We start from the raw sequence: 15,149 nt of genomic DNA on the forward strand, positions 1-15,149 counted from the left end.
AAAGTCCACTTTTCTCTTCCTTCCTTGTCTTTAGATGATGGACATCAATGGTAATTTTAAAAACTTGAATAAAATACCACAGTACAGCAACACATGTGGCACTAAACATGCTGCCAAATTATGGTGTCCTCACACTGAGCAGCAGTACCAAGTGAGCAGCGGGGCACGTAAGGTTTCTCTAGCAATGCCTCAACTTCCATCACTGCGGTGCCCAGAGAGCGGCAGACAGTAGGCAAACAGAGAGACGTGGCTGTGTTTCAGTAAAACTTTGTTTATGGACACTGACATGTTTCATTTGTAGAGGTTTGATGTGGGTCTTTTTCATTTACCCTCCTTATCTCTTAACTTTTTGAGTGTATGCTATACAATTATAATAACTTTTAAGGCCACTATCTGCTACATCTAACATTTCTGTCATTTCTGAGTCAGTTTCAATTTATTGATTTTTATGCTTATTAAGGGTCTTTTTTTGCTGCTTTATGGCATACCTGATAATTTCTGACTAGATGCCACATGTTTTGAATATAAATTTTGAGGTGCTGAATATTTTTGTGTTTCTATAAATATTCTTATTCTGGGATGCAGTTAAATTACCTAGAAACAGTTTGATGTTTGGGAGGGGGTGGGTCTTGATTTTAAGATTTATTAAGCAAGACTGGAGTCAACTACTGAAGCAAGACATTGAACATGTGCTACCCAATGCCAGGTGAATAATGAGGTTTTCCAGTCAGGCTGGTATGACGAATCACTATTTCTAGTCTTCACACATGCATCGTTCAATTGAATACTCAAGGGGGAGCCTTTCTGGATATTTAGATTTCTTTCTGTATACCTTTAGTGTTCTGTATTGCAAACACTAGCTTCCTCGGACTCTCCAGACTCTCAGCTTTGTCTATTCCACTTAGTCAGTCTGGTGGGCTCTGTCTTAGAGGGCTTAGAGTTCACCCTGTCTATTCTACAGCCTTAAAGCCCTTTCAAGGCGTAAGCTGGGGCAATCATAGGGCTCACCTTGTTTGTTTCCCATTTCCCTTGGTTGCCTTAGGTCTAGTATCTTGAAATTTATTGTTTCATATATTTTGTCTATTTTTTATTTGTTTCAGCTGAAAGGACAAATTCATTCCTTCTGTTCATGTTAGCCAGAAGCAGAAATCCTGCCATATGGAATTTTATTTCTACAATTACATACTGAATTTACTTCCATTTATTTTCTTATGGTACCAATTTTCTGGAATTTTCATATCAAAGTTGTATTCCCCACATTTAGCACAGTACCTTGGACATAGTGAAGTCTCTCAGTCGTGTCTGACTCTTTGTGACTCCGTGGACTATAGCCCTCCAGGCTTCTCCATCCATGGGGTTTTCCAAACAAGAAGACTGAAGTAGGTTGTCATTTCCTTCTCCAGGGGATCTTCCCCACCCAGGGATCGAACCCAGGTCTCCTGCATTGAAGGCAGACGCTTTACCCTCTGAGTCACCAGGGAAGTCCCTTGGACATAGTAGATACTCCATAATTGTTATCTGCAGAACTATTTAATTATGACTTTCTGCTCTTAATTTTCAAGGAAAAATTCTATTTTTCTGCACATTGATAAAGAATCTAAAGAAGTTTAATTAAATTTCTTCTGATTTCCAGTTCTAAATTCTTTTCAGAACTACACTATTACTGTAGGCTTTAAAGGCAATTTTTTATTTTCCTTTAGTTCTTGTAGAATTTTTCAAGACTGAATTTTTAAAAAGAATTCTTCCTGGAATAAGAAAGATATGTTCATATCCTTCTTATCCTGCTACCATCACCAAAAGGCAGGGACTGTGGCCTGTCCATGGCTGCATTGACTGAATATTTCAATAAGTTTCTGGTAGCTTAAACTAAAGTGCCACGTAGAAAGGTATATGATCTTATTTTCAAGAAGCAGATTAGTACAAAAGTGGATAACTCAAGCTTGTTGAATAAGCAAGGATATGCAAGTACAAGTCAGTTTATAGAAAGTTCTTATGTCCTAAACAAAAACGTTCAAACACAAGACTGTTCCATCAAAAATTTGACAGGTTTACACTTGAATGTTTTTAGACATGAGGTTGGTATGCATAGTGTATAGCCTAATTTTTAATGACTCTCAAATGTTCATCTACTGTGGCATCTACAGTTCATCTACTGTACTTCTCTCTCTCTTTCCAGCACAGTGCATAATTTTATACACAAAAGCTACAATCCTCAGCATACTTTCTGTCTTTCCTCTTCTGGTTTTCTACCTCTTTGCTTCCTTTTGATCTACTGTCAAGAATTGTAATTTTTAAAGAAACTAGGATAAAAACAGAGGAAGGTAGTGAAGAAAGGAACTATATTATGGCCACCTAATAGGAAATATCCAAACAGAAAAGAATAACTGTCCACTGGATATATTTCATACTTCTGTTAATATAGATATAGTGCTAAGAACTGTGGTCTGAAAAAGGAAAAGTCATTGACTTCAAACTAAGAAACTACAAAGTGGAAATTAATGAATGTATAAAGGCCTACAAAACATAGCTATCAAGTAACTGATGGCAAGTAATTTCTTAGTAATATCTAGATAAATTTTATACTAAAAGAATATCTTATTCTTAACAAAACCTGACTGTAATTTTTTAAAATACTTCTATTTTATAGAAAAATATATAGAGTTTAGGTGGCCATAGGGGCATTCCATAGTTAATTTGATGTGGGGTGGGACCTTCAACATTACAAGTGCTTAAGTTCCACAGCCTCTTCATCCAACTATATGATCTATATAACTCTGAAACTCATGGTGTGGGTAGGAGGAAAGAAGCAAGTTGACAGTATATTAGTTTGCTAGGTTGCTGTAACCAAGTACCACAGTCTGAGTGGCTTAAACAACAGGAATTTATTTCCTCATGGCTTTAGAAGTTAAAAGCCCAAGATCAAAATGTTGGCATGGTTGGTTTCATTCTGCATCCTCTCACCTTGACTTATATATCGTTTTCTTCTTCTTGTGTCCTCACATGGTCTTTCCTCTGTGCAAACATGTCCACATTGAAATTTCCTTTTTTAAAAAAAATAAGGAAACCAATCATATTGGAGTAGGGTTCACCCTCAAAAACCTCATTTTTAACTTAATCACCTCTTTAAGGACCTTATCTCCAAATGCAGTCACATTCTGAGGAACTGGGAGTCAGGATCTCAACATATGAATTTGGGTTGGAGGTGTAGGACAATTCAGTCATAATATACACATCATATATCTCTGCATCATCCAGAATCCTCAAGAGACAGAGTGTGAGTAAGTATTAAATACCAAATGATCTTATTTCAACCTCATTGATTAGAGTCAGTCTGTAATAAACACCTTAAGGCATATTTAAAATACGTTACCTGTCTGTCTGTCTGAATTTGCAGTCTTAGTGGCTTGTTTGGTGTTTGCTATTGTTATTTGTTTTTACTTTGGGGGAGTTTTCTTTCATAGTTCAGTGGAAAATGGGAAAATAGTGAATCATTATGAAATTCAGTCTTGAAACTAAAATCACAAAAAAATTTTTAGGAGTAAGTCAGAGCCCTGTCTGATAGCTCAGTTGGTAAAGAATTTGCCTGCAGTATAGGAGACCCCAGTTCGATTCCTGGGTCAGGAAGATCCCCTGGAGAAAGGAATGGCTACCCACTCCAGTATTCTGGCCTGGAGAATTCCATGGACTGTGTAGTCCATGGGGTCACAAAGAGTTGGACACAGCTGGGCAACTTTTTACTTCACAGAGCCCTGTGGGGAAAGAAGATTTTTCATTAATGTTATTTTAATCATGATACTAATTTGGGGGGGGGATACGTCAGTGAATAGTAATATCATTTTTTACAGAAGCAATTTGACAATATCTATGAAGAATGAAAGGGTATATACCCTTTAACATATAATTCCAGGCTAGGAATTTAATATCAGGAAATAAAAGATGAGCACAAAGATTTTGCACAAAGATGCTCATTATGTCTTTGTTTTTAGTAGTGAAAAATTGGAAGCAATCTACTAAAAATTTTTTGAAGACTATTTAATGACCTATGGAAAAGCTTGCAGTGTAATATAAAGGGATAAAAAAGCAGGATACAATGCTGAATACATACAATAATCCTAATCTGAATGTGTATGTATTTGTGTCTGGAAGGATGTCATTTAAAACATTATTTAGACCTTTTCCAATGACCATGTTTTCATGATCAGAGCAAAACATATATTCTAAAAAGTGAATTGATATCCTAGTTGATTGTAGCTATGTTTCTAGGTAAATAGGGGTTTCCTTTTTTCATCCTAGCATAAAGGAGCTTAAAATTTCAAGACATGTAGTTCTCATCAAACAGTGATAAAGATGTTTCTACCTATTTTGAGTTTTTTCCCCAAATTTCTTTTATGTTATTTTATACCATAATGTTTCCAACTCCTTTTCTATCTTGATGTTGCCTCTGTAGAATTTTGCTGAGTGAAATTGTTATAAAGTGCAGAAAAGGGAAGATATTATATGCAAAGGATATACTTCAGTGAATATCCTCATTCAGTTCAGCACTACTATATTACAGTAGCTAAGAGTACCAGCCCTTTTTCGGTGTAAGAGGAAGAGGCAGGACTGGGCTTTGGAGACCACATATGGTGAGTTGGGCGTTCATATGAGGCACCACCTCATGCAGGAAAGCAAAACCAGTGTGCCAGGAGAGGGTACGCTTCCTGGGCAGAGACAGGGGTCATGATCTGCAGGATAGCAGAGAGACTGATCATGAAACTCTATTAAAGAAAATGGGAGCTAGGTTTCTTACTATTGAAGAAGTGGATAACAAATATTAGAAGGGAGAAAGCCAGAAATAATAACCTTGTGTTTTTTTTTTTAATTGGAACTGGATGTATTGATATAAACCCATGGATTTCAAGAAATGTAAAGAGAGAAATAAATATAGATTTCAATATGTGCATGCATCTACACACACACACACACACACACACACACTCCCTGGTTATATCCACTAACATTCCACTGATAATGAACACAACTGGCATTATATATTGACTTCTTTTTTTTTTTTTTTTGACTTCTAAATAACATCCTCCACTAACAGGAACTCAAACTCCTTGAAGAAATGACAAATTTAAGGTGTAGGGCCTAGAAAATATTTTTGTATCAGAAAGCAATAATATATCCAAAGAATAATAGGAACAATTCAAAGGACAATAATATTGGACATAAGGTATACAAATAAAACATAGTGACCGCATAGTATAGGACATTTTTAAACTCTTAAGTATTATTTAATCTCTAAATGGACTTCTCTGGTGTTTTAGATGGTTAAGAATCTGTAATGGCTACCTACTCCAATATTCTTACCTGTAGAATTCCATGGATAGAGGAGTCTGGCAGGCTACAGTCTATGGCATCACAGCCAGACAAAACTGAGGGACTAAAAAAAAAAAAGAAATCTCTAATTGTTGGGTTGACCCAAAAGTTCATTTGGTTTTTCTGTAAGATATTATGAAATATATTCCAAAAAAACTTATTTTGCAAGAAACTATCATAGCAATTCTTATAAACTTAAAATTAACTGGCTTCTCCCCAATTTATGTCTGATTATAGGCAACAGGTTCAAGGGTTGGTGTCTTAACACAAAATGCAATTAATATGGGACTTTCAGTTATCATTTCCTTCATATACGGATGGGAGATGACACTGTTGATTCTGAGTATTGCTCCAGTACTTGCTTTCACAGGAATGATTGAAACAGCAGCAATGACTGGATTTGCCAACAAGGATAAGCAAGAACTTATGCGTGCTGGAAAGGTAAAATAAATACCATTGTTACCATCATAACATTTTAAGAGAAAATCAAGAAGAGATTCCATTTTAACATTAACTTCCTTTCTTAAGAATCTGTAAAGTGGTGTATATGTATTGAAATCCATACAAATCAGTTTAGGATGGGTATAGATATGTCATAGCAATAGGGGGGTACATAATTTAGAGCATGGGCTATGCAGTCAAATTGGCTGAATTAGAATCCAGATTCTATCACTAACAAATGTGTGATATGAGCAAGTTATATCAACATTTCTGGACTTCAATTTCTTCCTTGTAAAGTAGAAATAAAATACTATCCACTTATAGATCTTTATGAGTACTACAGAAAACAGTCTTATTAGGTATATGCAATAGTATCTGGAAAGCAATAAGCACTCAATAATGTCAGTCATTACTACTGTTAGCAAATTGTGGGGGAATTTGTTAACATTGTGATTGCCCATTCTCTAATTATTGAATAATTAAATTTCTTGAATAATTACGGGTATTTCATCTTTCAAAATAAAGAGGAAATATAATATTTACTAAATGCAAGGCAAGGTACTACTAATGGGAGTGCCTAAAACAAAACTTTATACTGATCAAAATGAACAATGTATTTACTTAGAAAATGCTTTGACATATATAACTTTCTTCCCTGGTACCTCAGTCAGTAAAGAATCTGCCTGCAATGTAGGAGACCAGGGTTCAACTTGGGATGGGACGATCCCCTGGAGAAGGAAATGGCAACCCACTCCACTATTCTTGCCTGGAAAATCTCATGGACAGAGGAGCCTGATGGGCTACAGTCCATGAGGTTGCAAGGGTCGGACATGACTTAGCAAATAAACCCACATGTAACTTTCCCAGGATCAGTCATATTCATAACAATCATCACTGTAGTAGAGATTTAGGGAAATATTGGAAATGTAGTACCATAATATCTAAGAATTGAAAGAGATGTCATTTGATCCAGCCACTCACCCAAAGTAGGAATCTCTTACGTAACATCCCTGTTGAGTGTCTATCCATCTTCTATCCACCCTTTTCTCCAGTTGCAGGTGGTATATTACTTTCCCAGGCTGTTGCCTACCTCTTAGATGATAGTCGACTTTTTTGTTTGTTTGCTTTTGGGGACTTTCTATCCTTCTCGGTTTTCATCTCAGTAGACGTCCAAAACCTGTTTCTCATGACTTTAGGAAGCTGCATCATGTAAATGTGAAGTCTTCTCTTGACCACCTAGCCCAAAATATAGTATTAAAGATTTATATCAAAGTTGGTGAACATGCCTGAGTATGAAAATGATTTTAATATTCTTATGGTCTGAATCACAGTGACTGTATCATATTAGATATAGTATGAATATTCATGAATAGGGATTCAGTGAAGCACAAGACTCAAATAAATCTGGTTTTCATGACCCTTGGGCCTTTCCACCTTTCCTGCACTAGATAAGGACCTTTAGAATGTCTGCTGCTGCTGCTAAATCGCTTCAGTCGTGTCCGACTCTGTGCAACCCCATAGACGGCAGCCCACCAGGCTCCCACGTCCCTGGGATTCTCCAGCTTGAGCAAAAAGACTGAACTGTTTAGCATGTATTTGTCTCAGAGGACTGAAATTTTGTTCAGCCCTCTGTGTGTTTGCAAATTATCACACTTCCAAGTTAATCTGGCCCTAATTAATTGTATTTTATTCATCTTAATTTTTATGTCATGAGCTTTAGTTATAAATCAAAAATCTTTGATTTTTCCTTATTGCATTATTAGAGTAACCTCAGACTATACAATTACTAATTCCAACCAAATAGGCAACGTGTCCTTTTCCCACTGGCTTTTTAATCTGTCACTTTACCAAGCACCAAAACTTAGAATATGGACCAGTAAAACATATTGGTCCTTCTTTGGTTGCATGTATAGATTTGGACAAATCATCAAATGTTTTATTTTTCAGATTTAAAATGACCATATTAGTTTTTTTAAAAAAAAAGTTTATTTTCTAAGGCTCTCTGATTAGTCCTTTCTCCCTTGTGAAAAGTGAACCCAAGATTTTGTGTTCATTTCTCTTTATTTTCCTCAAGATTTCAGCATTCTTATCCATTTTCTTTATGTACTACAAAATATTACAAATGGAGTTTTCTTTGAGTTTCTTTTGAAATTATGAGAATTTAGAGCAGAATCCAGGTGTCCTGACCATGGTCTAGATATCCAATTCTCTCCCATAACCCAAGTTCCCCTTCAAATAACCTTGAGTGTCTACCTAGGTCTTCATCTGTTCCACAGTCCACTCTGCCAGTCTGGAAGCAGACTGTTAAAGCAGGAAATTTCTCTCTCAGATCAACATGTGTTCTCATGTCCAAATTATTCTAAGCCAAAAGTCTCCTCCATTTTTGATACCTCTTCTTTTTGAAAACTATGTAACTATGAAGAAGCATTAATATATTTAAACTAAATATTATTTTTAAGGGATATCTCTGGCAATCCAGTGGTTAAAAATCCATGCTTCATTGCAGGGAGCACAGCTTCGATCCCTGGTTGGAGAACTAAGATCCTATGTGCTATGCAGTGCAGCAAATAATTGAATAAATAAATATCCTTTTAAGGTTACAGAAATCAAAATGAAAAATAGCCATAAAATATCTTATACAGAATTGAAAAGACACATTCCATGTTACTTTATGGCAGTGTTCCTAAGTCCTTGGGTTGCTATTTGCATTTCTGTGCTAGAATGAAATAATTATTTATTTGATTCTCTCTGCTGTCTTTTTCGGGCTTCCCTGGTGGCTCAGAGGTTAAAGCGTCTGCCTGCAATGCAGGAGACCCGGGTTCGATTCCTGGGTCGGGAAGATTCCCTGGAGAAGGAAATGGCAACCCACTCCAGTATTCTTGCCTGGAGAATCCCATGGACAGAGGAGCCTGGTAGGCTACAGTCCACCGCTTGAATTAGCTCATAATTCATAAGACAGCTCCTTTGCATAGTTACATATGGATATAATGTTCACTAATATTTGATCCCTCTCCTTATGGAACTAGTCTAAATAGAAATTCAATGAAGACTTAAAGAAGGCTAAATTTAGATCAGTGGACAAAATCTTTTCAAAAGGAATTTTCCCTGAGTGTATTATCCTGATATACTGCTTTCTTATTTTGTCCATGGGATAGCAAAAAGAGTCAGACACAACTTAGCAACTAAACAACAACAATCTTATTTTGGGGAAAGGAAAAAAGAAGCTAAGAAAACTTACCAGAAAAACTTATTGACTTGATGTACTTAACATGTCTTCAACGTGACCGTTATTCACAATCAGAAGTTTAACCACTACTAATTTTATTTTTCTTTTATTATCTTGTTTTATAAGATAGCAACTGAAGCTGTGGAGAATATACGTACTATAATGTCATTAACAAGAGAAAAAGCCTTTGAGCAAATGTATGAGGAGACGCTTCAGACTCAGCACAGGTGAATGTAGATTCATACTAATTGTATTAACTATAGTTTGTTCCTATAAAGACAGTACTCCTGGGTGACTGCAGTGGTTTGCCTGCGAATTCATTTGCTCTGGAATCATTCCTAATAATGGCATATCAGAATTTCTCACATAAGTCCACCAAGAGGAGACTAGAAAGAGGAGTTGAGAGTAAGCACATTTAGAACATATGTTTTAGGTCCTCTCACATTGCCATGAACTATAACTGAGTGAGCATTTTATTATTTCCATGAAACAAGGTTAAGGAAATAACATATTTAAGAAAGAAAATAATATTGCTTAGCCCTTTATATTGAATCTCTAAAATAGTTCACATTTTAAAACAAATATATACACGTCAAAGGTGATCACTTCTTTTAATTATAAACTAGTCCTCCTTACTTTATCAGAAAGATAGCTTTGTATTCTTTCACACTCGTGCTTCTTTGGTTAGTGCTGCCCTTTAATTTCCACCATTTATTCTCTTAGTGCAAGATTAGGATAGAAAATATTTTTAAGCCAAATCTCTTTAACTCTTTCATTAGGTCTTCTTTAACAGACCTTGCCCATTCATTTGAAAATACATAGAGTCAGTTTTGTGACATCGAACTACAGAGCCATATAGCCATAGGGAAAATCATTATTTCTGTTGTTTTCTCTGTAATAATTACTAGTAGTTAAAAAGGTAAGTTCTTTTTTTAATTCTTAGAAAAAATTCTCTAAAATTCTAAATAATAACGTACCTTATTTTCTATATTCATTTCTCTACATTTATTTAAAGACCTTGCTATACCTCATGCCCCATTATCTGGTAAATTTTGTGCATTTCAGAAATACCTTGAAGAAAGCACAGATCATTGCAATCTGTTATGCATTCAGCCATGCCTTCGTATATTTTGCCTATGCAGTGGGATTTCGATTTGGAACTTACTTAATTCAAGCAGGACGAATGACCCCAGAGGGCATGTTCATGTAAGTCATGCAAATATATAAACTCTGTAAATGGGTTATGTACTTAAAGTAACCAAAAAGATGTCTAGTTCAGAGTGCATTATCGTTTAAATAATATATGTGCAAAAGACATACTGGGAAATTTTTAAAAAATTGTTATTTAATAAGTACAGTCAAGTCAGTAAAATACTGATATAACACAGGTGTGTGTGTGTGTGCTTGCTTCAGTTGTGTCTGATTCTCTGCGACCCCATGCACTGTAGCCCGCCAGGCTCCTCTGTCCATGGGATTCTCCAGGCAAGAATACTGGAGTGGTTGCCAGTTCCTTCTCCAACACAGGTACTCTGAATTAAACTCTCAAATGAATCACTTACTACTTCAGTTTACTAGATGTGGGAATGTAAGGTAGAATATGTCTTCTTGTTATCCATTATCTCTCCAGGTAGAGATGGCTTTAACAAGTATGATTGTAAATCAGTGAGGCAAGTTCCTTGCTAAGCAAACACTCCAGAAGAAACACATGTAAATGAGTATTTCTCCTCAGAAAAGTCACACTGAGAATTGATCTTGGCATCCCAATGAGGCTGCCTCTTCCCAAAGCATTTGTTGGTGCTTCTGTTTGAAACTCTGTTCACATAGTTATGAATTTCTTTACTTCATACAAATACCTAAATTCAACTTCTGAAATTAGAAAAATTAATTTTGAGTATTAATTCTGAGCTTCTTAAGTCTCCTTAAAATGTCAGAATGTTACTAATCTGTATCATAAATGTCATTGCTAAACATTTAGCGCTGCCCTGAGATTTGTTTATATTAAAACTAAGCAAAGAATCTTCTTATTAAAGAATGATACAACCTCAAAATCGCACCATCACTATCATGCCTGCAAATGACATCAGGCAGGATATTTCTTGAATGGGGCCTCTCAAGACTGCCAACCATTCTGTTTCATATGATAATCACAGTAACAACAAACTTGATTGAGTCCTTATTCAGTATTAAGGATTTGTAATACACTATTTGCTTAATCTTCTCAACTGCCCTGTGAAATGTTATGATTCCCATTTTACAGGTGGGGAAAATTAAGACTCAAGGAGGTTACCTAACTTGGCCAAAGTCACTTTATCAGTAAGTGGCAGAGCACAGATTCAAGTTCATGATTCAAGATGCTAGGGGCTTTGCTTAGTAGACACATTATTATTAATCATTAGTTATTATTATTACTAACTCTGTGACAAATTTGCATAGAATATTTCTATAAAATTATTTTTAAATTCTTATGTAGTTTTCTGAACATATAAATATCTAGAGTTGGGCTAATGATTACCATAAATGGAACAAGTGACTTGCTTAATGTTATTTTATGGCCCTAAAAAGTAGGAGAATCAAAAGGCCCCCATACAAAAACTCCTCCTCCTGCTGGCCTACCACATTTCCTGAATTTTTTTTATTAATTCATAATTTCTGGAGACAAACTTTTTAGCTGTCAGAATATATGTAAGACTATTAACATGAGAGCATTGATTAATGAACAAAGTCACATTGGTATTCCCCAGTGCCCTGAGGGAAGGAAGAAACAAGGAGCTACCTGAACTAGGAGCACTAGTATCATTTTTTATTTGTTTCATTCAACCAGACTACAAATAGACTAAGGATACTGATACTTTTATAGTGTGGACATAGGAGAAGGGCTGTGAAAAATATGGGAATGGGACTGTGCAAAATGTGAACAGATGATATTTGTCTTCAATAGCAAAATCTTCAGCTTTCTTGGAAATCCAAAGTGATCTCCGACTACCATGATCATGTCATGAGTGTCCCTTTATCAACACTAAATCATACCTAGCTTAAAGGATGTTGCGCCTTCCAGAGTAGGACAGCTTTCTATCTCATCAGCTAAGTGAACGGAAGATTTTACAAAGTTAACCACTTCCTACTAGAACCCTCTTTAGGTAAAGAGACCTTTGTGCTGTTTTCTAAATCAGTGATTTCCTGATTCATTAATCGAGAAACTGGTTAAAAATGAAGATATTTGGAGCTCACCCCACAGATCTAATCCAGAGATATGTAGACCTGGTGTAGGGTCAGGAACCTATATTTTACCAAACATCCAGATTATTCTGAGGCACAGAATCTGAAGATCACTCTAAGAAATATGAGTATAGGGACTGAATCCCAGGCTGCTTTCCATAGCTCCTTAAAACCTTAGAGTTTTCTTTTGATCATTTCAGAAACTTTCCTAGAATTATCTAAAAATTGGGAAATTCGTATTTTAGTTTATTGTATAAAATAAAAATGTTTTATTCACTCTATAAAATGTGAATGTATTTTCATGATTTATAGCTACCAGGATGGGTAAGCTGTCTCTCTTTCAGAAATGACAGTGTGCCTTGTAGAAGGCTTCCCTGGTGGCTCAGATGGCAAAGAATCTGCCTGCAATGCAGGAGACGCAGGTTTGATCTCTGGGTTGGGAAGATCCCCTGAAGAAGGGAATGGCTACGCACTCCAGTATTCTGGCCTGGAGAATTCCACGGACAGAGCCTGGCTGGCTACAGTCCATGGGGTCACAAAGAGTCAAACATGACTGAGCAACTTTCACTTCACTTATAAAAGGAGATACACAAAGGGAGTCTTATCAGCAGAATTCTCTGATGTGCTCATAATATTACTTAATCAGCAAAGCTACTATCAACCTTAGCTTTTTCTTCTTAGAAAAAAAAAGTCATATAGATTTCTTATGGTAGAAGCTGTTCTCTATTATCGTAGAAGTTTCTCTGAAATGAGCATTTTTTAAAAGGTGATAACATTTTCACTCTGTTGCGTTGCAGCCAATGCATAAGCATTTAGAAAAATTTCTTGCTTAGGTTTTCAATACACATATGTGTAGTAAAACTCTCCACTTCTGCCTCTGTTAGTCCTTGTAACACTTTGGGTTTACTCTAATATAAATGTACAGACTTTGAGAAATACAACATAAGTTTGTTCTGTCTGAATTTTAGTGTCTTTAGGCTAGTTTCTAGCTGACTTGCCTTGTGCAATGTAGTCCAGAAACCTTAGTGCCCAGCAGAGGTTTCTGTAACTCTTCATACTCTGACTTCAGAACTTGCCTCTCTCTCTGTTTCTTCCCTCTATGCTATGCATATTAGCAGGAAGTAAGCAGAGCAGATGGGTAAGAAAGAATCAAGGCATGATGCCTTCAGTATAGTAATAATAAAAGCCACAGCTTTGAAAACTGCCTGACAAGCAGAGCCAAGCAGCATATGTGTTGCGGCCTAGTCCTCCAAAAATCCAAATACAGTTTGTGACAGGAAATCATATTGGACTTTGAATATTCAATCCTAGGTAGCTCAGTGGTAAAAGAATTTGCCTGCCAAGGCAGGAGACACAGGTTTGATCCCTGGGTTGGGAAGATTCATTGGAGGAGGAAATGGCAACCCACTCCAGTTTTCTTGCCTGGAAAATCTCATGGACAGAGAAGCCTGATGGGCAACAGTCCATGGGGTCACAAAGAGTCAGACATGACTTAGCAATGGAGCAGAAGCACAGAAAGCAAGCTAGATCCTCACTATTATCTTTGCTCTGGTGAGCCAGGCAGCCAGGGAACTGTGTTAACATTATATTGATAGTTAGGAAAACAACCTTGATTAGCCAAAACAAGGAAAACAGGAAAGTCTTCTTTCAGTGTTACTGCCTCCCAGCTTCTCCCCAGAGATTATCCAGAAGAGAGGAGGACAAGATAAAGAGACCAGATAGAGGGATCAAGCATTGAAGGGATCTAAAGGAGACAAATCAAGGAAGATTTGATATCTAAGGTTGTCTGAAGATTCTAAAATGAGAAACAAGTGATAACAAACCCAACATGCAGGACACAGTTCAGGCCAGCTTTCCCCTGAAAGGAGCACAGTAGAAGGGAAAATACAGTAAACAAGGGAAGTTCAAGTTCCAGGCCTAAAGTTTTCATAGCTATGTGATTCTGGGCAAATTGCTTATTTCTCTGAGTTAAGAGTCTCCTGATTTATTAAAAAGGGATAAATTAAATTTTCCTACCGTACTCCTAAGTGATCAAATGGTATCATATATATGAAAATATTCTATAAAACCTAAAGAAACAAATAAATATAAGTTGTATATTTTCTTTCTCCCTTCTGCTGAGAAAGGGATGTAGGGTAAAAAGAAAAGGATCTTTGTATTGTTACCTGGATGCAGGGAGAAAGAGTATGAGTACAGGAATAATTGTAATGGCCACCTGTGTGAGGAAAGATACTTTATCTTCCAATTCAAAAACAGAAACTTACTGGGTAGGGACTTCAGAAGCTGTGGTTTGACCTGCTGCGCTAACCTGTATCCACAGAAATGTGTGAGTTTATTTTCCACACGGAAGTGTCCCATTAACTTTCAGTTCTGTGAGAGGAATAACAACAACTTAAACATTCACTGAGCACTATACTAAACACTTTACATTATGAACATATTGAATTCTCACAACAATCCTGTAAGATGCAGATAGTCTTGTTATCTTCGATTGTCATGCAGAAGCAGAAGCACAAAGAACGTTCAGAGGGTCACAGAGCTAGTACATAAAGGATGGAGTTTGGATGTAGTCCCAGTGGTCTGGCGTCAGAGTCAGTCTCAGAACCCCCTAGTATACTTCCTCTTGAAGTAAGTCACCAAAGGTATACAAACTAGATATGGGAGCAGGGTTAAAGGGAGACATACAGACATGGACTAGTTACTATGCTAGATATTTCTATTTGGAGCAATTGTGTTAAAATCAGGATTGTTCATTTCTATGCTTTTTTATTGTTGTTCCTAGCCAAAAGATCTTTTAAAAATTTGAATTCTATTTCAGCAGCAATGATGGGCGAGGAGATTTCTCCATTGCTTGGAAAGGCTTGAAAGGATCATTGCAGCGAGGCTGCAGTGACAATGACCCCAT

At 36.5% G+C, this 15,149-nt stretch overlaps 1 protein-coding gene across 1 annotated transcript in view; it reads left to right on the top strand.

Annotated features, from left to right (window-relative positions):
• The window catches only part of ABCB5 (ATP binding cassette subfamily B member 5), a 115,165-nt gene that overhangs the window by 83,961 nt on the left and 16,055 nt on the right, over positions 1–15,149 (top strand). The window contains exons 20-22 of the mRNA XM_043872292.1: positions 5,599–5,802; positions 9,155–9,255; positions 10,094–10,234. Coding sequence (XP_043728227.1) covers positions 5,599–5,802; positions 9,155–9,255; positions 10,094–10,234 — 446 coding nt within the window. The remainder of the gene's footprint in view (positions 1–5,598; positions 5,803–9,154; positions 9,256–10,093; positions 10,235–15,149) is intronic.

The sequence above is a fragment of the Cervus elaphus genome, chromosome 18 (assembly GCF_910594005.1).
Source record: "Cervus elaphus chromosome 18, mCerEla1.1, whole genome shotgun sequence".
Classification (NCBI taxonomy): Eukaryota; Metazoa; Chordata; class Mammalia; order Artiodactyla; family Cervidae; genus Cervus; species Cervus elaphus.